General features: G+C 46.2%; 1 protein-coding gene across 6 annotated transcripts in view; it reads left to right on the forward strand.

The window, feature by feature from the left end:
• LOC129702771 (pleckstrin homology-like domain family B member 2) overlaps positions 1 to 25,470 on the forward strand; it is a 115,900-nt gene that overhangs the window by 54,600 nt on the left and 35,830 nt on the right. For all 6 annotated transcript variants that reach the window (XM_055644729.1, XM_055644726.1, XM_055644724.1 and 3 more), the window contains 5 exons: positions 2,542 to 2,685; positions 6,145 to 6,282; positions 13,365 to 13,520; positions 15,835 to 15,945; positions 24,328 to 24,417. In XM_055644729.1, the coding sequence (XP_055500704.1) occupies positions 2,542 to 2,685; positions 6,145 to 6,282; positions 13,365 to 13,520; positions 15,835 to 15,945; positions 24,328 to 24,417 (639 nt within the window). The remainder of the gene's footprint in view (positions 1 to 2,541; positions 2,686 to 6,144; positions 6,283 to 13,364; positions 13,521 to 15,834; positions 15,946 to 24,327; positions 24,418 to 25,470) is intronic.

Below are 25,470 nucleotides of genomic sequence, written 5' to 3' on the forward strand. Positions count from 1 at the left end.
AATAAAAATACAGAATAAGCAAACAATGTGGACGGAGAGACTGGAGAAATCTATCGGCGGGACTCCGAGTTCAGCAATGTGATAGTGTTGTTGTAGAAGCTGTTCCTCATCCTACTTGTACGAGACCTGAGGCTCCTGTACCGCCTCCCTGATGGGAGGAGGGCAAACAGTCCATGGTTAGGGTGGGAGGGGTCCTTGATGATCTTCCCGGCCCGTCTCAGACACCGTTTTCGGTGGAGAGCATCCATGGCAGGGAGCGGGGCACCGATGATGTACTGAGCGGTTTTCACCACCGTTGTAGTGCCTTCCTGTCAGCTACGGTGCAACTGCTGTACCATACCGTGAAGCAGGTGGTCAGGATGCTTTCGATGGTACAGCGGTAAAAGTTGGTCAGGATCTGGGGGGACAGGTGAGCTTTCTTGAGCCTCCTCAGGAAGTAAAGGCGCTGCTGCGCCTTTTTGATCAGTTTGGAGGTATTGAGGGACTTGAGGAATGTGAAAGGACTTTCTCTTCTGCCATCTCAACTACCATCATATCTCTCTCTCTCTCTCTCTCTCTCTCTCTCTCTCTCTCTCTCTCTCTCTCTCTCTCTCTCTCTCTCTCTCTCTCTCTCTCTCTCTCTCTCTCTCTCTCTCTCTCTCTCTCTCTCTCTCTCTCTCTCTCTCTCTCTCTCTCTCTCTCTCTCTCTCTCTCTCTCTCTCTCTCTCTCTCTCTCTCTCTCTCTCTCTCTCTCTCTCTCTCTCTCTCTCTCTCTCTCTCTCTCTCTCTCTCTCTCTCCTCTCTCTCTCTCTCTCTCCCTTCCTCTCTCTCTCTCTCTCTCTCTCTCCCTCTCCTCCCCTCCCCCCCCCCCCCCCCCCTCTCCCCCCCCCCCCTCCCCCTCCCTTGTGTGTTCCTGAGTCTGAGAGACAACCACTTGTGACCTGCTTACAGAGGTAGACTGACCAGAATTAGTGAGGACACAAGGAACTGCAGAGGCTAGAATCTCGAGCAAAACACAAAGTACCGGAGCATCTGGAGACCAGGCAGCATCTGTGGAGGGAATGGACAGACGACGTTTCAGGTCGTGACCATTCCTCATGACTGAAATGTCTGACTGCATTGTCTTTTGCCAGAGTTAGTGACTTTAAATGACTGATTTGTGCTGTTCCTTGTTGTTCATCTTTCTCGGGCTCCTCCTAGCTCTGTACTTTCAGTGCTTCAACTTATCCCAACTGCGACTCCCTCCACTCATCCATCCCAGGGGAAGAGGAACGGACTTGGCAAATGTCCACGTTGATGCAGAGTCGTCATTTGGTCTTTGTTCTGGATCTGGGTACAAGGTTCCTACTGATTGCACCACCTTCTCTGGCCATAGTGAGGGCACAGACAAAACCGATGGGGTGGGTCAGAGGGTGCGGAGGCACAGTGGGGCAGTGACATGGGCAGTCTGACCTTCGAAAGGAACGGTCTGAGATTTCACAGAAGTGGGCCAAGGTGACCATCACTGCCTGGTGGGATGTAGGAATTACAGGAGGTGGAGCCCACTAATAGCAAGGTGACACACTGAGATAGATGGATGTGGAGTTGAGAGTGAAAAGTTGTGCAGGAAACTGGGATTATAGTTCCATAGAATGTCCAAGGGAACACACAGGGCTTCATCTGACAGTGTGGCATTTCTTTAGTACTGGAGTTGGTGTTAGTCTAGTGCAGTTGGGTTTAGAGATACAGCACGGAAACAGGCCCTTCGGCCCACCGAGTCTGCACCGTCTAGTGATTCCCGCACATTAACACTATCCTACACACACCAGGGACAATTTACACTTGTACCAAGCCAATTAGCCTATAAACCTGTACGTTTTTGGAGTGTGGGAGGAAACCAAAGTTCTCGGAGAAAACCCACGTGGTCACGGAGAGAACGTACAAACTCCATACAGACAGCACCCGTAGTCGGGATCGAACCCGGGTGTCCAGTGCTGCCACAAGCAGGTGCTGAAGCCTTTACAGTGGGACCAAAGACACCACTCACTGATCCATGGCTGACAGTCAGGCCTGTACCACAGCCTCGTGCTCCATGAGTTGTGCGCCACAATCTCCAGCAGTTACAACGTTGGACGATCTTGTGCTGCCCCATAGTGATCATTCCACAGTGAGCTCCAGGACACTCAGGGCATCTTACGTCACAGCTAGCTGTTCAGTTGTAGTTGATTGATGCCGGTTGGAAGGTGGCACAGTGGTGCAGCCACAGAGCTGCTGTCTTATAACGCCAGAGACAGGTTTGACCCTGCAGTCTGTACGGAGTTTGTACCTTCTCCCTGTTGGAATGTGGATTTTCTCCGGGTTTCTACGGTTTCCTCCCACATTCCAACGATATGCAGATTTATAGGTTAATTGGCTTCTGTAAATTTCCCCTAGTGTGTAGCATGCGAATCCGGGATGTCATAAAACTAGTGTACGGGTATTCAATGTTCGGCATAGGCCTTTCGGCCCAACAAGTCTATCTCCACACTGATTCTCTTAAAACTAAAGCTAAAAAAGATAATACCACATGATTTATACTTTCAGGAGGAGAAAATACTGGCTCAAAGGAACCTTAAAGAAAAGATCGCCCAGCTGGATGAAGAATGCATGGCCATCCTAAACAATGCGGAGGAGATTAACCTGAAAATCAAGGAGCTGGACAATCAGATGGAAGAATCTTCACAAGAGGTGAGAGTTCTATCGGGGTCTAAGCTTATTGCAATCCAAGCATTAAACCCTGACTGCCATCTATTCACATTTTCTACCAGCCTGTCTCTCTTTTCTTGGGTGGCACGCAGGGGCAGTGGTAGAGTTGCTGCCTTGCAGCACTTGCAGTGCCGGAGACCCGGGTTCAATCCTGTCTACGGATGCTGTCTGCACGGAGTTTGTACGTTCTCCGTGATCGCATGGTTTTTCTGAGATCTTCACGTTCTCGTCGTGATCGCATGGGATTTCTCTGAGACCTTCAGGTTATCCGACACCCCAAAGACGCACAGTTTTGAAGGTTAATTGGCTTGGTATAAGTGTGAATTGTCCCTAGCATGTCACACTTATACTGGATCGCTGGTCGTTGAAGCGCCTGTTTCTGTGCTGTATCTCTAAACTAAACTAAACTATTGCTAACATCACACTTCCAAAGTTTTGTGTCATCTGCATATTTGGGAATTGTGCCCTGTATACCCAGGTTCAAGTCATCTAGTCAACACATCCCAAAGACGAAGGTACACAAAATGCTGGAGAAACTCAGCGGGTGCTGCAGCATCTATGGAGCAAAGGAAATAGGCAACGTTTCGGGCCGAAACGTTGCCTATTTCCTTCGCTCCATAGATGCTGCTGCACCCGCTGAGTTTCTCCAGCATTTTTGTGTACCTTTGATTTTCCAGCATCTGCAGTTCCTTCTTAAACACATCCCAAAGACGTATAGGTTTGTAGGTTAATCGGCTTTGGTAAGAATTGTAAATTGTCCATATTGTGCAGGATAGTGCCAGTGTGCAGGATGATCGCTCGTTGGCACGGACTCGTTCGGCCAAAGCGTCTGTATCAGCGCTGTATCTCTAAAACTAGAAACTAAAAGAATAAACATTAAGAAAAGTAGTGGTCAATTATCTCGGGTAAATGAGTCATGCCTCATAGAAAAGAAGAATGTGATGTACATCCAAAATATCCATTGACTTGGCCTCCACCGTGTTCTGTGGCAATGAATTCCACAGATTCACCACCCTCTGACTAAAGAAATTCCTCCTCATCTCCTTCCTAAAGGTACATCTTTTTATCCTGAGATTATGGACCTCTGGTCTTTGACTCTCCTACGGTTGGAAACATCCTCTCCACATCCGCTCTATCCAGGCCTTTCACTATTCAGTAAGTTTCAATGAGGTTCCCCTTTCTCATTCTATACTCTAGTGAGTAGAGGCCCAGTGCCGTCAAATGCATATCATATGGTAACCCACTCATTCCTGGGATCATTCTCGTAAACCTCTGGACCCTCTCCAGCATTAGCACATCCTTCCTCAGATACGGGGCCCAAAATTGCTCACAATACTCCAAATGCGGTCTGACCAGCACCTTATAAAACCTCAGCATTACATCCCTGTTTTTGTATTCTAGTTCTCTCAAATTAAATACTAGCATTGTGTTTGCTTTCCTTACTATCGATTCGACTTGCAAATTAACATTTTGGGAATCCTGTGCCAGCATTCCCAAGATCCTTTGCACCTCCGATTTCTGAATTCTCTCCCCATTTAGAAAATAATCTACCCATTTGTTCCTATCACCAAAATGCATGACTCCACACTTTGCCAAGCTGTATGCCATCTGCCACTTCTCTGCCCACTCTCCTAACCTGGCCAAGTCCTTTTATAGTGTCCCTGCTTTCGCTACACTATCTGCCCCTACACCTATCTTCGTATCACCTGTAAACTTGGCCACAAAGCCCTCAATCCCCTCATCCAAATAATTGATTCGTAATCCTCCTGGGAACTTTTGTTCATCTCCAATGTACAAACAATATGATTTGCAAACATATCTCATGGACTGAATGCCGTGCTAATCTGGAGACTGCCTATATATGGATGTTATAAGGAATGTTATAATAATCTAAAATGCCTCCTGCTGGTCTACAATTGTATCCAACGGTAAAAGAGAATTTAGAGAATGTTTTAGTTATGTTAAAAGCATTAGCGTTTGGCAGGTGGAGGTACAGAGGTTTAACAGAATGACAAAAAGATTTCTGAAGTATTTCTATATGAACAAATCACAATGGACATTAGAGCAGAGAAAATAAGAAATGAGCATGCCACATGGCCTCCTGAGCCTACCCCACTATTTATGATGTGTAGGAAAGAACTGCAGATGCTGGTTTAAATCAAAGGTAGACACAAAATGCTGGAGTAACTCAGTGGGCCAGGCAGCATCTCTGGAGAGAAGGAATGGGTGACGTTTCAGGTCGAGACCCTTCTTCACACTACCCACCATTTATGATCTTCTATTTCAACACCATTTTTCAGGGCTATCCCAACCATCCAGAAATCTATCAAAACTTCTCCTCCACAGCTCTCCAGGGTAGAAAATTCCAAAAACCCGCATTCCTCTAAGTGAAGTTTAGAGTCACAGTCATTAGCTACAGAAACAGGCCCTTTGGCCCACCATGTCCATGCCGACCATCAAGTAACACCCTTTGTTAATCCCATTTGTCAGCATTTAGCTGTAGCCTTCTATGCTTTGATGATTGGTGTCCTTATCCAACTGCTGCTTAAATATGGAGAGTAATTTTTTCTCACCTCAGTCCCAAACAATCAGCTGCTAATCCTGTGACTGAGCTCCCAGCTCCTGAATTCTTAAGCAAGGAAAATATCCTTCCTGCATCCAGCCTGTCGAGCCCTTATAGACATCTATGTCTCCATGAGATCACTGCCCACTCTTATAAACTCTAGCGAATAGAAGCTTAGTCAAGTCAAACACCCGTTGTATGACAGACCTGCCATCCAAGCAGCTGGTCCGGTGAATTCAACATCTCCAAGATATGTAATGTTCTGGTGAGGAGGTTTTGTTAATATACAAGGGTGGATCAGTGGTAGCCAAGGTGGAGCCACAGCTTTACAATTCTAGACACCCGGTTTCAGTCCTGACCCCGGATGTTGTCTGCGTGGGGTTTTGCACATTCTCCCTGTGACTGCATGGGTTTCCTCCACATCCCCAAAACGTGCAGGCCTGGGGGTCAGTTAGCCACTGTAACTTGCCCCCGGTGTAAGTGAGTGGTAGAGTCTGGGGGGGAGTTGTCAGGATCCCCTTGGGGAGAGTAAAATGTGAATGGTATAGAATTAGTTAAAAAAATAGGTGACAGATATTTGCATGATTTCATAAGGCTTTAAGGGCTTTTTTCTGTGCCGTATGTCTCCAAAATTCTGTCAATATTAAAGACGTAGGACAAATTTTGCTGCAAGGGATGATATCTGGTTATAGTTCAATAGGAAATGCTGCTGATTCATTGAACATTGCTTTCTTGGGGACTGTTGCTTGCTGCCACTTATTAGGAGAGTTCTTTTCTGCTTCTGAAAGGTGCCCATTCAAAATGTTCCCATCCCTGACTTTTTAACTGCTCTGTGTCATCCAGGAAGGGTGAAGAACCTTGTGTGTGCTGTTTTACAGATGGAGATGGAACGAGCTTTGTTGGAAGGGGAGCGTGACTCTGAGATGTCACATGTCCATTATGAGAAGGATGTGCTGGAACAATTACACAAAAAGATAACTGACCTGGAGACCAGTGTTTCATCCGAAAAGGCAAAGGTAGGAATAACTGGAAAGAGTTGTTCTGCGACATGCTTGCGTTTATTTTCGTCTGAGATAAAGATCCCTTTTAACTTATTGTTTAAGAAGGAACTGCAGATGCTGGAAAATCGAAGAATGCTGGAGAAACTCAGCGGGTGCAGCAGCATCTATGGAGCAAAGGAAATAGGCAACGTTTCGTGCCGAAACCCTTCTTCAGACTGTTTTGTGGAATTTGCCCATTCTCATTGTGACTACATGGGTCTCTCCCAGGTGCTCCGGTTTCCTTCCACATCCCAAAGATGTTTAGGTCAGTGGGTTAATTGGCCACTGTAAATCGCCCCTTCTTGTGTAGGTGAGTGGTCGAATCCTGGGGGTGTAGATGGGAATAAAATGGGATTAGTGCAACTGGGTGGTTGATAGTGTGAATGAACTCAGGCCTGCTTGCCTCCCCTGAGTTCTATCCATGATCTGTTTGAGTTGGAATGGGTAATGATGGTACATTAATAGAGGGTGGGGGGGGGGGTGAATTTTGAGGTGCTATTCTTCCTTTTTTGTGTGGCTGCACTCTGGAGGAGCCTCAGAACAGAAAGGTCGGAATGGGATCGGGAAGGTGAGTTGAAATGATTTGCAACTGGGAGATCCCGTAGGCCTAGGCGGGCCAAACGTATGTGTTCAGCTGAATAGTCGTCTCGCCGATGTGCAGGAGCCCACATCGGGAACACTGGATGCAGTAGATGATGTTAGAGGAGGTGCACGTGAACCTCTGTATCACCTGAAAGGACTGTCAGAATCCCTGGGTGGAGTTGATGGAAAAAGTATAAGGACAGGTGTTGCATCTCCTGCGGTTGCAGGGGAAAGTAGCTGGGGAGACAGTGTTTGGATGGGAAGGGATAAGTGAAACAAGGAATTGCGGGAGGCAGAATGGTCTCTATAGAAGGCGGAAAGGAGTGGATCTAGGAAGATGTGATTAGCGGTGGGATCCCGAAAGAGGTGACGAAAATGTCGGAGGATGATGTGTTGGATGTGGAGGTTGGTGGGATGAAAGGCAAGGACCAGGGGAGCTCTGTCTGAAGGCACAGTCACCAGTGGGGTTGTTATAGACATAGAATCATATAGCTTGGAAACGGGTCCTACAGCCCAACCTGCCCATGCCATCCAAGATCTCTCATCAACGCTGATTCCACCTACCCATGTTTGGTCCATATCCTTCTCAACCTTTCCCATCCATGTACCCGTCTAAATGTCTTTTAAATATTGTGATAGTGCCTCCCATATTCCCACCACCCTCCGTGTGAAAGCATTCAGTGATACAGCGGGCCAGAGTGAGAGGAATGGAGGAGAAAACCCTGCTTGTGTGAAAGCATTCAGACATCAATACAGCGGGCCAGAGTAAGAGGACCATGGAGGAATGTCAAAGGTTTGGTTCTGTTTTTCTTCGGTCACTAGAAGTTTTCTGCAAAGCGATACACTTGACCTAATTGAGATTAGTCAATATGCACTTCATTTCTCAGTTAGGATCCCTTTCTATGCTATCCTCTACATTTCTGAAAAAGATTGCATGGATTTTTGACCTGTGTGGAATGTCAATTGTGGATTTGGTTCGTTTTTCAGCCTCGAGTCACTAGATGTTTTCTGCACACACAGAGATACACTTCACTCCCTAATTGAGATTATTTTATTAGTCAAAGGTTTAGCACTTCATTTCTCAGTTAGTTGTGTGTTTACATCCCTTTCATAAAGTTATTGCTTAATCCTCTACATATTCTGAAAAATTGCATGGATGATTTTGAGCTGTTTGGAAAAATGGTCAATTGCCTGGATTTATTCTTTGGACAGGCTGGATGCGATTGTTTGTTGGGGAAGTCCAGGACAATCACAGCCAAATCCTTTAAAACCGAGATGAGGAGAACTTTTTCACACAGAGAGTGGTGAAAACTCTCTGCCACAGAGGGTAGTTCAGTTCATTGATCCTATGTCCTTGTATCAGAGGGTATAGGTACGGGATACTTGTATCCCATGATCATATTAAAGTGCAGGCTCGAAGGGCCGAATGGCCTACTCCTGCACCTCTTTCTATGTTTCTATGCTGATTAGTTGTCTACACTAACATCAGCTCACTTTGCTCAGCAGTCATATTTATCCCACTTCACACTAGGATTTCTTTCAGAAGTCATGGTACTTTATAAATGCAAATTGTTGCACACAGATGCTATTACAGATAGGCTTGAAAACAGCAGATATCGTGAACACCAGATGTTTTTACTCCTCTTTTTTAATGTTGCATCTTATTCCGAATGTCCCTCTGTGCTTCACCATGACGTATTCCTCCAAAAAAGAGTTAATATACCGTGCACATCCCACGGGCCATTGATTCTATGCTGTGTGATCTGAACAAATGCATGCATTTGCCGATTACGTTTTGCTGTCTTTGTGCTGTCGGTAGGTAGCTGGAAAGACGTTAAGACTTGTATTTCCTTTAATTTAGCAGAGCAATCTAATCAATGATTTAGAACTTAATAGTGCAAAACCATTTCCTCTTGCATGGGGACCCAGATTTAGACGGCACGTCTTAAACTTAAAGCTAGTCCCTTCAGAAGGAACGTTGGAAGCACAGAGGGTGTGCAAGTCTGAAATATCTGCCACCAAAAGCCACTGAAACCAAAATGCAATTGAAAGTGACAAAGTTAAATGTTTTTTTGTGTGGGATTGCGGAATATCAATGCATGTGATTAAGGGACAGTTAAATGGGGCTGATAAATAATCAGCTGAGATCTGAGGGGCTGACTGTCTTTGCAGAAAAGATCTGAGTGGCTGACTGTTCTCCCGTGTCTTTCAATGAAACGTGTACTTCAATAGCAAGTTTGGGTACAACAGGAGAGGCACACCTTGCTCTTTCTTCAGACCCTCCCATCCAGCACACACACACACACAGTGACTTTGTGTATTGCTGGCGTAGGAAGTGAGCATGCTGCCCGCTGTGTGCATGGTCTCATTTTTAAGTCATCTTTCCTTCTTGTTATTTCTGTGCTCTGCTTTTCAGGAAAAAGCACATTTGAAAACTCAGAAAGAAAAAGTAGAGAGGCTGCGAGAGACTTACTCTGAGTTGAAGAGCAAGCTTGATAACTGCCCCGAGTCCATGAGAGAATGCTTGCAGCAGCAGTTGGAGAGGGTCAGTAGATCTCTGGTCCCTGAGTTTGTGGCCACTTATACTCAAATCTAAACAACATTGCTTGCTAATTCAGTGAGGAGCTTGTTTGTTAAACTCATTGATGAAAGAGCCCCATTAATAAACTAAGTCCCGCAAACCTCACCACGTAAGTCCTCTGTGATTCTGCTCTCAGAGGCAGATCTGAGCACTTGGCTCAGGTGGACATACCGCAGCTCCATGCAGCTTGTTACAAACACCGGCCTTTTAAATGGATTTCACAGGGATAGTCAACCCAACTGTTATCCCACTCTTCCCTCAGAATGCCCTCCAGAAATATGTTCTTATGCTGTTATTCCTTCATTAATGGAAATGTCCAAAAATCAAAGAAATATGTTTCGTCAGTAAGAATTCTCTTAGCAGTCTTGTGTTGGCTATTGCTTTGATAAATGTTTTACAATCATCTCCCAGAAGCTTGGCTTGGATATGATGTTTATCTGGGGAGATGAGTGTACTATGACTTTGGTATTGGCATTGATTTATTATTGTCATGTGACCCGTAAAAAAACCTTTGTGTGCTACAATACATGCGTGCAATCGAGTCATATACTAATGCATCAAGTAGTGCACAGAGAAATATAACCAGAGTGCACAATGTAGTGTTATAGCGATACAGTTACTGAGAAAGTGCAGTTGTGTGGGGTCCCAGATATATCGTTCCAACAAGCTCCTGATTTGTGCCATAAGCACCAAGGTTTCTGTTTAACTTTTCCCAAAATTAAATAGTTAGAGGACTGCTTTCAAAAACCTCATGCAATGAAGTGGATAGAAGAGATTTTGTTGAAATGCCTGCTTTTTAAATACATTGTGTGTGTGTGTGAGTATGTTTGTGTGAGTATGTTTGTGTGAGTGAGTGTGTGTGAGTATGTTTGTGTGAGTGATGTTTGTGTGAGTGAGTGAGTATGTTTGTGTGAGTTTGTTTGTGTGAGTGAGTGAGTGAGTGAGAAAGAGGGGGAGAGAGAGAAAGAGTTGGTATATTTTTAATTCTTCTTCTATTACTTGCTGCAACCTCCTAACCCCTCCTTGCTCTGCTCCTCCGTTCTTCATTTCACCACATTCAACCCTGTCTTCAGTTGACCGAACCTTAACAACTTTGAAAATCAAAGCACTGTAGCCACTAGATGTGTGAAATAAGAGTCGGCAATGCTGGGCACAGTAGGGCAGGCAGCATCCGTGCACAGACAGTTAACGTTTCCAATCAAAGGCCCTTTCGTCAGTGCTCCGCTGTTACAGTAAACCTGAGAGCCCCCGCAGGAGCTTGGCACATTGTGGTGTGTAGCATGGTAACTGGAATAGTTACCTTGTTAAAAGCAAGACAGAAGACAGCAAACATGTTGGATTGAAACTTTATAAGCACCTATGCACTGCGAATAGAAAAACGTGGAGGGAAAGGGGGAGAGGAAATGGTCCCGGTTTCCTGCTTGTGTGCGTGCGTCCATGAGTGTTGTGTGTGTGTGAGATTCTCGAGGAGGCAGAGCACCTCCCCAGGTGAAGCTGCCCTTGTACTGCCAGGTGGTCTGCTGAACAGGCACTAGTTTGCGGCACCTCTCGGGAACACGTTTCACCTTGGTGGGAATCGGCTGTGAGAAAATGAATTGCTGCATTTTTGCTTGCACTTTCACTCGCCCGTGCCTCTCCACGCTAGTTATTTACGCCGCCCTGTAACCTGGGTGAACTTGAAAACTGGCCCTGCCGTCGTGTCCCTGAGTAAAATGCCAAGGGAAACGGTCGAGTTAAAGCATTTTGCCAATGGAATGTCTGAACATCATTATTAAATAAGGAAGTCATAAATAATGAGTTCCCAGCATTGCTCCCTCTGGAAGCGAACATTATTTCAATGTCCTTGTGAATCCGGGATGAAATTAATGAGGTTAATGATTTGACCCTGAGCAATGTTTTGAAGTATAGCATGACGGCCCTCACACAGCTGCCAGCCCCGCTGGAATTCTAAAAGCATTCTCGGACCGGACATTACAGTTCACTATTCCGCATTCTGTGGGAACAGCTGAAAAAATGGAAGTGGAGATCAAAAATAACCTTGAGTTTACAACTCGCTGGCTGGGAGAAAAATCAACAGGAACAGGGGGCATGAAATGAGGTATTTCTTAACCCAGCCTCAGTAAGCAGGAAGTTCAAATCCTCTGCACCCTTCCTGATATTTAGGTGGTAAAACGAAACTGGTCATCTCTGTGTGATTAGAAACCAAAGTGGTCATCTCTGGGTGGAGCCAACGGAGAAGAACAAGGTCCATAATGAGTATTTGTCCTCTGTGTTTACTGTGGGGACATTTATGAAGACTGGGGAGCTTGGGACAGTTAATGGAAGTGTCTTGAGGACGGTCAGTATTACAGTTGAGGAGGTGCTGACAGTCTTGGGGTGTATGAAGGGGGATAAATCTCCTGGGCCAGATCAGAGATATTCAAGGACACTGTGGGAAGCTAGAGAAGAAATTGCATGTGCCTTGGCTGAGATATATAAATCATCATTAGATATTGGTGAGGTGCCAGAAGGCCAATATTGTGCCTCTATTTAAGAAGGGCTGCAAAGAAAAGACAGGGAACTGCAGAACAGTAAGCCTTAAGTCTGTGGTAGGCGAGTTACTGGAGAATATTGTGAGATAAGATATGTATGCATTTGGATAGGGATTAGGGATAGTCAGCATGGTTCTGTATGGGAGATTGTGTCTAACAAATCTGATTGAGATTTTTGAGGAAGTAGCTAAAAATGTTGATGAGGACAAAGCCATAGACGTTGTCTACATGGACTTCATGAGGGCGTTTGATAAGGTTCCGCATGGCAGACTGTTCTGGAAGGTTAGATTGCATGGGATCCAGGGAGAGCAAGCAACTGGATAGAAAATTGGCTTCAAGGAAGGAAGCCGAGGGTGATGGTGAAAGGTTGTTTTTCGGACTGGAGGCCTTTGACTAGTGATATGCCTCAGGAATCAGTGCTGAAGCCTTTACTGTTTGTGCTTTATAGCAACAATTTGGATAAAAATGTACGGGACATGATTAGCAAGATTGCAGATGGAACAAAAGTCAGTGGCATCGTTTATAGAGAAGATGGGTATCAACAATTGCAGCAGGATCTTGATCGGTTGGGCAGGTAGGCTGAAGAATGGTTGATGGAGTTTAATACAGATACATGCAAGATATTGCATTTTGTGAAATCAATTCAGGGCAGGATCTACACAGTGAATGGAGGGACTCTGCGGAGTGCAGTAGAGTAGAAGCATCTAGAAGTGGAGGTACATAGTTCCTTGAAAGTGGTGTCATTGCTAGATAGGGTGCTCAAAAAGGCTTTCATCAGTCAGACCACTGAGTATAGAATGTTTAAGAAGGAACTGCAGATGCTGGAAAATCGAAGGTACACAAAAATGCTGGAGAAACTCAGCGGGTGCAGCAGCATCTATGGAGCGAAGGAAATAGGCAACGTTTCGGGCCGAAACCCTTCTTCAGACTGATGGGGGGGTGGTGGGGGCGGGGAGAAGAAAGGAAAAGGGAGTATAGAAGTTGGGAGGTTATGTTACAGGTGTACAAAACATTGGTGAAGCCACATTTGGAACATGTCTCTAATTTTAAAAAAACGTTGGCATATCTAGGATTCCTTGCTCCTGTCAGTGTTTTCTTCTCGTTAGTCTTTCGGGAGAAATGAGTTGGCAGCTTCGGTACTGAGAGGGGATTCCGTGTACACAGACTAGGTCTTCACTGGCCACAAGTGTAAGGCTTATCCGTGCATCAGTGGGAGAAGTGGTATCTGGTCCTGATTTCTATATGCTTGGGAATTGGCCCTCGTTCCACTACACTGTGTTGTGGGAAGGCCAGCCAGTCAGCAAGCTAGGAGACGGGATGGTTCCGGTGTTTCTCCAGTGCCTGACGAGCTTATGTTCCCACAGGCTGGCGAACAGCTGGATGCCGAAGTGAAGCGTTACGACGACCTGGAATTTCAGCAGCTGGAGCAGGAGAGCAGGCTTGAGGAGGAAAAAGAGACCATGAGCAAGCAGTTGCTGGGCGAGGTGGCAGAGTACCAGCAGAGCATTGCCACCCGGGAGGTGAGTGTTCGGGGCTGGCGAGGTGCCCACACAGAGAGGAGGCGATGATGTGGGCACCTGAATATATCAAGAAATAAACATATTGTTCCAGCTTTCCCCCCGCCCCATCTCCACCAGCCTGAAGAAGGCTCCGGACCCGAAACACCAAGTGCCCATTCCCTCCATAGATGCTGCCAGTCCCACTGAGTTCAATCCAGCAGTTTGTTTTTCACTCGAGATTCCTGCATCTACAGTGCATGTGTCCCCAGAAAAATCAACCTCTGCCTTGGAGCCACTCCACACAGGTTGGACACTTCAGCATGTTGTAAATGTGACTGCCTTAAGCTTTATCCACAGACCCACCCCCCCCCCCCCCCCCCCCCTGCTCTTTCCCCACCCAGACATATCGTTACCATGGAATACAGAATCACAGCAAACACATGTTCACACTCCTGCCCGGATCCTAGGAGGCTCTTTGCAGTTTGCACACCAGCAATTGGTTGCAAGATCTTGGGATCAGCGTTTGATGTTCCCAGTAAGTTCACATAAGCCCTGATGCAGGATCTGAATTTGAAGAATCGACCATCTTTTTGCCTCCACAGATGCTGCACGACCTGCTGAGTTCCTCCAGCAGAGTCATTATATTTTCCCTCTCCAAATTCCAGCATCTGCTGTCTCCTCTGTTTGAACAAATGTATTAATGACTTTAGAAGTGTGGTTTTATCATGTTGCCTTCACACAGTGGGTAGAAAATACTGGACCGGAGGGTCTCCTCTGTGGATGAGATTGCAACTGTGCTGTGATGGGGTGGGCTGGACTGGACGAAGGTGTGAAACCTGTTTTCCTTCGTGGTGTGAATTGAACCAAAGCAAATCTACTACCTGGCTCACAGTGTCTGATTTTCCTGTTCAAAATGGGCTGCTGCTTTGGTGCCACATCTGGTGCACAGGCGATCTCAGTCCAGACAAATGTGAAAAAAACAAACTGCTGGAGGAATTCAGCAGGTCAGGCAACATCTGTGAGGTGAAATGGGACTTCTTCAGACTGGATATAGCATGTGCCATCTCTTGCACTTCCATCGCTGTGGATGTGAGCAGATTCCATCATAAATGTGTGGGAGTGCAAACTGAAAGCAGTTGACTGAAAGTATCCACAGATACAAGATTGTTAGTATGTGTGTTTGATGGATGTTATGAGTGACGCAGCCAGCAATTCACTCGAGCCAATGCAAATACACTTTTCAAAGTTGTGCCCTACTTACTTTTCGGTGAATATGTTTGAAAGATTTTGTTTTATGATGATTATCCTGAACTAAGTCATGCCGGCCCCTTTGGGAAAATTCCCGACGCAGTGTCAAACGATCGCCACTTTTTAATGGTAGAGAGCAAACCTGTCCCGGAGAGTTAGTTCCATAATTTGGGTGACTGGGTCCCTGAAGCTGCTAAAAACTCAGACAATTCTTCAACAAAAACAAAATCTGGAGTCTTTGGAGTATTGTGTGCAGTTCTGGTCACTCCAATGGAGGAAGGATGGGAAGGTTTTGGAGTTGATGCAGAAGAGGTTTACCAGAATGATGCTTAGATTACAGGGTATTGGCAATAAGGAAAGGGTAGACAAAATTTAATGTTTACTCTGAAGCACTTTAGGATGAGGGGAGACCTGATAGAAGTTTAACAATTATGAGAGATTTAGACATGGTAGATAGTCAGAACCTTTGTAACATGGTGGAAATTTCAAAGACTAGTAGGCATAGCTTTAAGGTCAGAGGGGAAAGTTTAAAGGAGATTTACAGGGCATGTTTCTTTTACACAGAGAGTGGTGGGTGCCTGGATCGCATTGCCAGAGCTGCTAGTGGAAGCAGATATGATCGTGAAATTAGGAAGCTTTTAGGTAGGCACATGGATATGTAGGGAATGGAGGGATCTGGTCCATGTGCTGGCAGAGGAGACTAGTTGAACTTGGCATCATGTTTTTAAGAAGGAACTGCAGATGCTGGAAAATCGAAGGTACACAAAAATGCTGGAGAAACTCAGTGGGTGCAGCATCATCTATGGAGCGAAGGAAAAAGGCAACGTTTCGGGCCGAAACCCTTCTTCAGAACTTGGCATAATGTTTGGCATCTACAATGTGGGCTGGAGGGCCTGTTCCTGTGGCCCACTGTTCATCCTGACTCTGTGAGGCTCAACAATCCAGAATAAGTCTCAGGCCACTTGGAGATGAATTGCCAATGCCAGCATCAGCAGTCGCTTGTGGCTGACCATTTTTTGTCACTTTTTTGTGAATTTATTCTAAGTATAAACTCAGTTATTAATAATACAATTTGATTGCTTCCCAGAAAAAGATTTCATTGTTGAGGAATCAGGCCAATCAGATTGTCCAACAAGCTCAGCTGGAGCATCAACACTTCACAAAGGAGAAGACCAACCTGCTGACAATGCTGCAGAGTGTAAGTGTTGATGAGAATGGTGATCGAAGATGTGGTGGGAGGGCTGCAGCTGCATTACCATCAATGCAAAGACACTCCACTTAACAGGGACAACTTCCTTCGATGGAGAGATCCAAGGGAGTGTTGGTCTTGTGTGACTGGAAGGGCTGCACTTCACCAACCAGCTCCAGGGATGTAATGCTAAAGGGCCTGTCCCACGAGCATGCGACTCCATGCGGCAAGCGCGACCTAAGTGACTCCATGCGGCAAGTGCTACCTAACGTGGTCGCTTGAGCCGTACGGCCTCGCGGGGCCGGTCCCACTTCGATTGCCGGAGCCATATGGAGTTGTGCGGAGCCGGTCCCAACATCGCGGGGCTCCGAAAAACTGACCGTGTTCAAAAATTCCACGCGGCAACGGCCTGCCGGCCCGCAGCCGCCTCGACACCGTACGTCACGCGCGAACTTCCCGTGGACTTCGCTTGCATTTCATGTCACTAACTCGACCTCCGCGCGGCCCCCGCTTCTGGTTAGGTCGCGCTTGCCGCATGGAGTCGCTTAGGTTGCGCTTGCCGCATGGAGTCGCTTAGGTCGCGCTTGCCGCATGGAGTCGCATGCTCGTGGGACAGGCCCTTAAGGCTCTATAAGGCGCTGGTCAGGCCGCATTTGGAGTACTGTGAGCAAATGTGGGCCCCATATCTGAGGAAGGATGTACTGGCTCTGGAGAGGGTCCAGAGGAGGTTTACAAGAATGATCCCAGGAATGTGTGGGTGAACATATGATGAGCGTTTGACAGGATTGGGCCTGTACTCGCTGGAATGTAGAAGGATGAGGGGGTACCTCATTGAAAGGAATGGATAGGATGACGGGGGACCTCATTGAAAGGCCTGGAGAGGATGTTTCCTCTAGTGGGAGAGTCTAGGACTCGAGGTCATAGCCTCAGAATTAAAGGACGTTCCTTTACGAAGTAGATGAGAAGGAATTTCTTCAGTCAGAGGGTGGTGATTCTGTGGATTTCTTTGCCACAGAAGGCTGTGGAGGCTGTCAGTGGATATTTTTAAGGCAGAGATAGATAGATTCTTGATTAGTACGGGTGTCGGGGATTATGGGGGGGGGGGGGGAGGCAGGAGAATGGGGTTAGGAGAGAGAGATAGATCAGCCATGATTGAAAGGCGAAGTAGACCTTATGGGCCAAATGGCCTAATTCTGCTCCTATTACTTATGAGCTTATGCATAGGTGATTAGAATGATTTACCTAACTTTCTTCCACTCACTATATTTTTTCTGCAGTGATTACCCTGGGAGATGTGATTTTTATTTTCTCTGTGAGTAACTTGATTTTGATTGCACATTGGTTTATAACCGTGTAACATCGACAGTGGCTTCCAGTTGCTGTTCTGAAACAGGACATACAGGAATTACCAGGAAGAATTATGCGAGTGAAACATGTTTCATTGAAACTGGGAGCTATTATCAAAGAGCTGTTGTCAGGGAAAGCAAGGGATAGAGTGGAGGGCAGGAGTAGTAATGAAAATGTTGCACAAAGTGTGATCATGGACAAACATTCGAAATAAACGTGCTTCAGAGGAGGTGTCAATGATTGCCAGAGCACAGCAGGTGGGACGGGAAGCATGGAAAATCAGGCCGAGATACCTGGGAATGTGGAGGAAGGAAGGCTGGGTTTCCAGCAGTGAATGTCACTGAAACCAAAATCTGAGGTCAAATAATTCCGGCTTTTGATTTCTATTCATTTTTCCTGAATGCTGTTACATTCCTGGAAATCGTATTGGGAAATCAGCCATTTGGGTGAAAGTAACCAACGTGTTGCTCATTAACGGCATTATTTCAAGGTAGGAAAGTTAAACATTGGTGCCTTCCTCTGCAATTCAATGTTTTTCTGAAGTTCGGCAGTCTAATCAATGAGGAGTTGGGGCATTGTGAGAAGTCTCCTTAGGGCACAAGAGCACAGGTTGAACATTGGAAGAACTATAGGTATCACTATGAGTCGTTTGGACAGTACAAATTATGAAACGGAACAAACTGCACAGAAACTGGCCATTCGGCCCAACCTGCCCATGCCAGGAGTGATGCTTCTCTCACACCTCCTGCCTTTTTAGATTTCAAACGTTTCAATGGTTTCAAAGGTCTTTTATTGTCACGTACACCAATTAAGGTACAGTAATATGCGAATTACCATACAGCCATACGAAAAAAAAGCAACAAGACACACAAATACATACAAAATCGTTCCAGGTGCGACAGAGGTTCACCTGCATCTCCTCCAACCTCATCTATTGCGTCCGCTGCTCTAGATGTCAGCAGATCTATATCGGTGAGACCAAGCGGAGGTTGGGCGATCGTTTCGCCGAACACCTCCGCTCGGTCCGCAATAACCAAGCTGACCTCCCGGTGGCTCAGCACTTCAACTCCCCCTCCCACTCCGTCTCCGACCTCTCTGTCCTGGGTCTCCTCCATGGCCACAGCGAGCAGCACCGGAAATTGGAGGAACAGCACCTCATATTCCGTTTGGGGAGTCTGCATCCTGGGGGCATGAACATCGAATTCTCCCAATTTTGTTAGTCCTTGCTGTCTCCTCCCCTTCCTCAGTCCCCCTGCTGTCTCCTCCCATCCCCCAGCCTTCGGGCTCCTCCTCCTTTTTCCTTTCTTGTCCCCGCCCCCGATCAGTCTGAAGAAGGGTTTCGGCCCGAAACGTTGCATATTTCCTTCGCTCCATAGATGCTGCTGCACCCGCTGAGTTTCTCCAGCTTTTTTGTGTACACTAATACATAAGTCAACATAAACATCCACCACAGCAGATTCCCCACATTCCTCACTGTGATGGAAGCCAAAACATTCCAATCTTCTTCCTCTTTATTTCTCCTGCGGTCGCGGCGAACAAATCTCCCGCAGCCGGCGGTTGAAGCCCCCGCGTCGGGGGGTCAAAACTCCTGCGGCTTGGAGTTCCCGAAGTCGGTCTCTGACCAGAGACCGCGGGCTCCGTGATGTTAAGTCCGCGAGCACCCACGGTTGGAGCTCCGAGGTCGATCCCTGGCAAAGGGATCGCAGACTCCGAGATGGTAAGTCCGCAGGCGACCATGCTGGAGATCTCAAAAGTCGGTCTCTAGCAAAGGCCGCCAACTCCTCGATGTTTTTGCCGCAGTGCAGACGGAGATGCGATACGTTAAAAAATCCAGCCTGAGAATGCAGCCTTGAGCTATTGAGGATTATTGTGGTGGATGTAATGTCACTTATCCTCACTAACTGTGATCTATGGGTCAGGAATTTAAGGATCTACTGCAGAGGGGCAGTAGTAACTTCTAGGTCCAGGAGTTTGGAGATGAGTTTGGTTGGAATTATGGTGATGAAGGTAGAGCTATAGTCAATAAATAGGAGTTTGATGTCTTGTGGGCAAGTGGATCAACCTGACCAGCTCCCTGCAAGAGTAGGCTGGACTAAGGGTCAGTCCTTCTGTGCTGATCCCACCAATTGATTGCATTCTGAGCCCTTATCGTCCTCCCCAGATTGTCCGGAAATGTGAGGCGTGCTGTGGCCTCTGTATAAATAACAGACTGGAATAGTTCTCACAGTCAGTAAATAACAGGTTGAAGCAGCTTCCCCTCACTGCACTCTGTGCTGTTGAATGTTACCAATTACTTTTAGCTGTCGTGTACACAGAAGTTGTGATGAGGCTGGAATGCTCCGGTGTGACTGAATTCCCAGTGCTGGGCCAATGTTCCTGTTGGATTTGCTAGAGCTGAGCTTTTCCTTCCTGAGCTATTGGAATCAGCACAGTCTCGCATTACAGGACAGAGCCTTGGTTTCCATCTGTGGGATGTGAACACCAGCAGCGCAAGGCATTCTACAGAGAGGTAGAAAAGCTCTCCACTAACAGAGACAGGGACACATATGGCACGAGCTCCTCTTGTAGCCACTTAGCCACAGAAGATTCAAGAGCGAATCCATGTGAATTATTTTAAAGGTTCAAATGATCTCATGGGGGAACTATTTCCTCTGTTGCAAGAATGCAGTAGATAGAAGTGGGCTTTGAAAATGAGAGTGTTGTTGTACTGGAGTGATATCATAGTCTCATGCTGACCAAGATATCTTTCAGAGCGAATTCCATTTGGCCCATAGCCCTCTAAACATTTCCTATACACGTACCTGCCCAATTGTCTTTTAAACATAGAGATTGTACTCATCTCTACCACTTTCTCTGGCAGCTTGTTCCATGTGCACATCCTCCTTTGTGTGAAAGATTTGCCCCTCAGGTCCCCTGAGCCTGTGCCTTCTAGTTTTAGAGTCCCTAACTTGGGAGTGGACTGTCATCATTCACCTTTTCTAATTCCCTTAAAGTGTTATAAACCTCTGTCAGGTCACCTTCTCAGCTCCCAGGGATAACAGTCCCAGTATTGGGATAACTTCCCCAATATTGACTTGGACTTGCTCAGTGCAAAGGGCTTAGACGGGGCAGATTTTGTGAGATATCCCAGAGGGTATGTGGATCGTCCAACTGGATGAGGGACAATGCTGGACCTTGCACTGGGTAACAAGCCTGGTCAGGTGACTGGGATTTCAGTGGAAGAACATGGTGGAAACAGTGATCACAGCTCCAATTGTTTTAAGATAGTTGTGAATAAGTCTGATTCTTGGTGGGAAGTACAATATTGGGGTAAGGCAGATTACAGCATTATTTGGCATGCTTTAGGAAGGGTAAATTGGGAGTTGGCTGTTATCGGGTAAGTCCAAACCTGACATATGGCCATAGTTTAAAGGCCACATGGGAGGTTTTTAAAGGCATTTCAGGGCCGGCACGTTCCAGTGAAGAGGAAAGAGAAGAACGGCAAGGTGAGGGAACTTTGGATGATACCTTGTAAAATAAAGTGTATGTAAGATTTAGAATGATGAAATCAGACGAAGCTGTTGAGGAATATAAAGCAAGCACAAAAGAACTCAAGCGAACAATTAGTAGGGTCAAAAGGGCCATAGGTCTTGGTGAGTCGGATTACAGATAGTTCCAAGGCTTTTTATATGTTCGTTAAAAACAAGAGAGTAACCACGGAGAAGGTAGGGAATTGGAGTCAGAGGATGTAGGTGAGGTAGCTAATGACTACTTTACACCTGTATTCGGCAAGGAGAAGGACGTGAAGGACAGTAAGATGAGTGTGGGGAATATTAATATGCTAGGTAGTATATTAGTATTAATATGTTCCTACTAACGGCAGGAAGGAAGTGTTGTTGAAGAACATTAAGGTGGATAAATTCCAAGAGCTTAATGGGATTTACCCCAGTTTATTGAGAGGCAAGAGGAGACAGCAGAGTCCATGAGAAAGGTCCTTGTATCTTCTCTAGCTCCAGGAAAGGTCCTGGAGGACTGGAGAGTAGCCAATGTTGTGCATTTGTTTGAGGAGGGAAATCGAGAAATTCTAGGTTGGCGAGCCTCACGTCAGTGGTAGGGAAGCTGTCGGAGAGGGTTCTTCAGTTTGTCACAGTTGGAAGAGAATGGGCAAACGAGGAACAATTAGCATGGTTTTGTTCGCAGCTGTCATATCTCAGGAACGATTGAGTTTTTTGTGGAGGTGCCGAATGAGGAGGAGTCAATGAGGGTAGGGCAGTGAATGTTTTCTACATAGATTTTGGTAAGAGATTTCATAAAGTCCCTCATGGTAGGCTGATCCAGTAGATTAAGATGCAAGGGGTACGTGGTGACTTGTTTATTTTGATTTAGAACTGGCTTATTCATAGGGTTGTTATAGAATGGTATTATTCTGCCTGGAGGTCTGTGACCAATAAAAATCTGTATGGACCTGTGCCGTGGTCTCTGTGGTTTGTGATGTATAATTTGAACATAAATGTAGATGGGTGGTTATTAAGTTTTCAGACAACACCAAAATTGCTAGAGTTGCAGAAATGAGGAAGGTTATCAAAGTATACAGCATAATATCAATCAGTGACAGAAACGTGCAGAGAAATGGCAGGTGTAGTTTAATCCGAGCAAGTGTGGGTTGTTGCACTTTGGGAGGTTGAATGTAAGTGGTAAGCATACAGTTAGTGGCAAGACCCTTTGTAGGAACGAGGTGCCGTTCTGATCGCCCCATCAAAGGAAAGAGGTGGAGGCTTTGGAGAATGTGTAGAAGAAGTTTACCAGATTGCTGTCTGGATAAGGGGGTATTAACTGTAAAGAGAAGTTATAGACAAACTTTAATTTAATTCTTTGGAACATTGGAGGCTGAGGGTAGACCTGATAGATGTATACATACATTATGAAAGGCAGAGATAGCATAGACAGACCCTTTTCCCCAGGGTGGAAATGGCAAAGACTAGAGGGTATAGCTTTCTGTTGTGAGAAGCAACGTGTAAAGGGGATGTGTAAGGCATGTTTTTTTACATAGTGTGTGGTGGGTTTCTGGAATGTGCTGCCAGGTGTGGTGGTGGAAGCAGATACATTTGTGCCGTTTAAGAGGCTTTTTGAGAGGCACATGACATTTAGATATGCAGGGAATGGAGGAACATGGATAATGTGTGGACGGAGGATACCAGTTTAACCTTTAACCTGTCATTGTCGGGCGTGGGCGGAAATCCGGGGGGGGTTACACGGGGGGGCTCACCTGCCCACACTCAAAAGACGTGCAGATTTGTTGGTTAAGCGCTTCGGTAAATTGTAAATTGTCCCTGGTGTTGTCAATGGTGCTAGTGTACGGGGTGATTGCTGGTCGGCACCAAAGGACCTGCAGTTTCCAGGTCGCCTGCGCATCCCAGGTTGGCTTGCAAGTCTGGCTGTAGCGCCTGTATGTGGCCCGTGGGCCGTAGGTTGCCGACCCCTGTCCTGGATGTCAGGCCTCATTTTCCCCCCAATGTCTTAAAAGCAATTTCCGTCGAGTATGGGTTATGGCACCGTCGAGTATGGCTGCCCTGCCAGCAGCTGCTGGTCCTTTCACCCTTTTAAAAATTTTTTAGCGAGTTAAAAAAATGTTTGTTTCGGAGGTCTAATCTTTTTTATGTGGAGGGGTGAAGGGGGAAACTATTTTTCTCAGTCCCTACCTGGTTGGAGATGTGGCTTTTCACCAGGCCGTATCTTCGCCCCTTCCTCGCGGCTTACCAACGTGCCTGGAGCGGCATTTCCTGCCGGGACCAACCAGAATTTGAGCTTCGGCAGCGGCACAGCACTGGAGCACAGTCGTGGAGTGGGCGATGCCTTGCCCGGGTCACCGTGTGGAGCTCTGGAGTGCTGAGACTGCCGACTCCAACATCGCTGAGCTGTGGCCTGTGGAGCTTCCAGCCGCGGGCGGGGCTGAACTTTGAACACCACGGAGCCAGGGATCTCTCGCCGAGATCGCCAGTATTGGCTAGAGGGCCTGAACCATTGGGCTGCCATAGCGGTGACTGCAGAGGCCTCAATAGGCCCGACCATGGGTGAACAAGGAGAAAAGGACTGGACTTTGCTGCCTTCCCTCACAGTGGGAACCATTGTGGGGGGATGTTTTTAAGTTTATTGTTAAATTCCTTAATGTTGTGTCTTATTTTTATTGGTGTGCTGCAAATGGCAATAATAATAATAATAATAACTTTATTTATAAAGCGCTTTTAGACAACATCAGTTACCACAAAGTGCTGTACATGGGAAGTCAACAAAAAGTTATTACAAACTACTAAAACCATTAAGACGACAGGACTATAAAAACAGTAAAAATTAAAAGTCAAATCTCACTCCACCTATTGGTGTATGTGATAATAAATGTCCTTTGTCCTTTGTCCTTTGGATAGACATAGGGGCCGATAGGCCTGTTCCTGTTCTGTACGGTTCTATGTTCTATAAGATCAACATTATCCACCAGAAGTCCTCATCCAAGGCCAGTTGGGAACTATTTAATCCTTGAAATTGCTGAAGTGTGTTAATTGAACACATTCACCACTCAATGCTCAGGGGAGCAAACCAGCTACGGCGATCAATAAATAATCAAACTTAGCCTGACTCGCCATTTCACCGATAAATATAGATAAAGATGTCAAATCTTTACGGTGAGAGTCAGAATGTATAAAGAAGATGTTTTTTACATAGCAGTGGGGGCCTGGAATGTGCTGCCAGAGATGGTGGTGGAGGCAGATAGGACACTGGCATTCATGAGGCTTTTAGATGGGTGTATGGATCACGTGCATGCAGAGTAAATTAGCTCAACCTGACATCACCTTCCACACGGACATTGCGGGCTGAAGGGCCTGTTCCTGTGCTGTACCATTCTAAGTTCTACGGTAAAAGAGCCTTGGGATTGCATGTGTAATGCCAGTATCTTTTCCTTGTCGTATACTCGCCAATTAAACTGCAGGTAGCTATGCCTACATTTATCATTACTTGTGGCTAACACATTAGAGCAACAGATCGATTACAAATAAACCTTGTTCCCCTCAGGAGAAAGAGAACCTGATGAGTTTGGAGAAGGTCTACTGTGACAGCACTGGTGGAAGAGGCATCCCTGTCAACCCAAACGTACTGAGAGAGGTAATTCCAGCCTGTAAACTGTCCTATTAATGATAATGTACTATACCTGGTTAAATATTGCTTTGAGTGTATGGTCTGAAGAGTGTTGTTTAGAATTAGTTCATCTGTCCTGACCTCTTGTTTTTCACTCTGGATCAGCTTTGTCACCTCTGTGTCCCTCATCCTCCCCTCTCCCGCCTCCACCTCCCCCTCCCGCCTCCACCTCTCCGACCTCCACCTCTCCCTACATTTATCCTTCTGCTCTCCCTCCCTCACTTCTCCCTCTCTCACCTCCCCTCTAACTCTCCCCCTCTCAGTTTAATTAGTTTAGTTTCGTTGACACAGCATCGAGACAGGCCCTTCAGCCCACAACAGCGCATCGACCAATGATCACCCAGACACTACTTCTATCCTACACACTAGGGACAATTTACAGAAGCCCATTAACCTATAAACCTGCACGTCTTTGCAATGTGGGAGGAAACGGAGCACCCAGAGAAAACCCACGTTGGAGAACGTACAAACTCCATACAGACAGCATCCGTAGTCAGGCTTGAAACTGGGTCTCTGGCGATGTAAGGCAGCACCTCTACCGTTGCGCCACTGTGCATGGAGAGAAGCTGCAAATTCGCAATGTTTAGAGGTATCTAGGTATTCTAGTGTTTGAATCATTGATAAGGATACATGTAGGATTTCCACCTTCATTGTCAAGAGGTTAGACTTTAAGGCAGGAAGGTTTTGTTGAAATTGTTCAGTGTTGTCGAATCCACAGCTTGAATACTGCACATGATTCTGGTCCCTTTATTAAAAATGGATATAGTAACATTGGAGGCAGCCCAGAGAAGATTCACCAGGCTAGTTCCTGGGATGAGAGGGTTCTCCTACGAAGATAAATCTAGTTAAGACTGCATTCCTTGGAGTTTAGAATACTGAGGGCTGACCTTTTTCAAGCATATAAGATGCAAAAGGAATCGATGAGAGGAGATAAGTGGCCGATGATTTAACGCTGAGGCATGTAGAAATTCTTTCTCACAGAGGGTGGTGAGTCTCTGGTATCCCCTGCCTGGGGTGGGG

The sequence above is a fragment of the Leucoraja erinacea genome, chromosome 13, assembly GCF_028641065.1.
Source record: "Leucoraja erinacea ecotype New England chromosome 13, Leri_hhj_1, whole genome shotgun sequence".
Lineage (NCBI taxonomy): Eukaryota > Metazoa > Chordata > Chondrichthyes > Rajiformes > Rajidae > Leucoraja > Leucoraja erinaceus.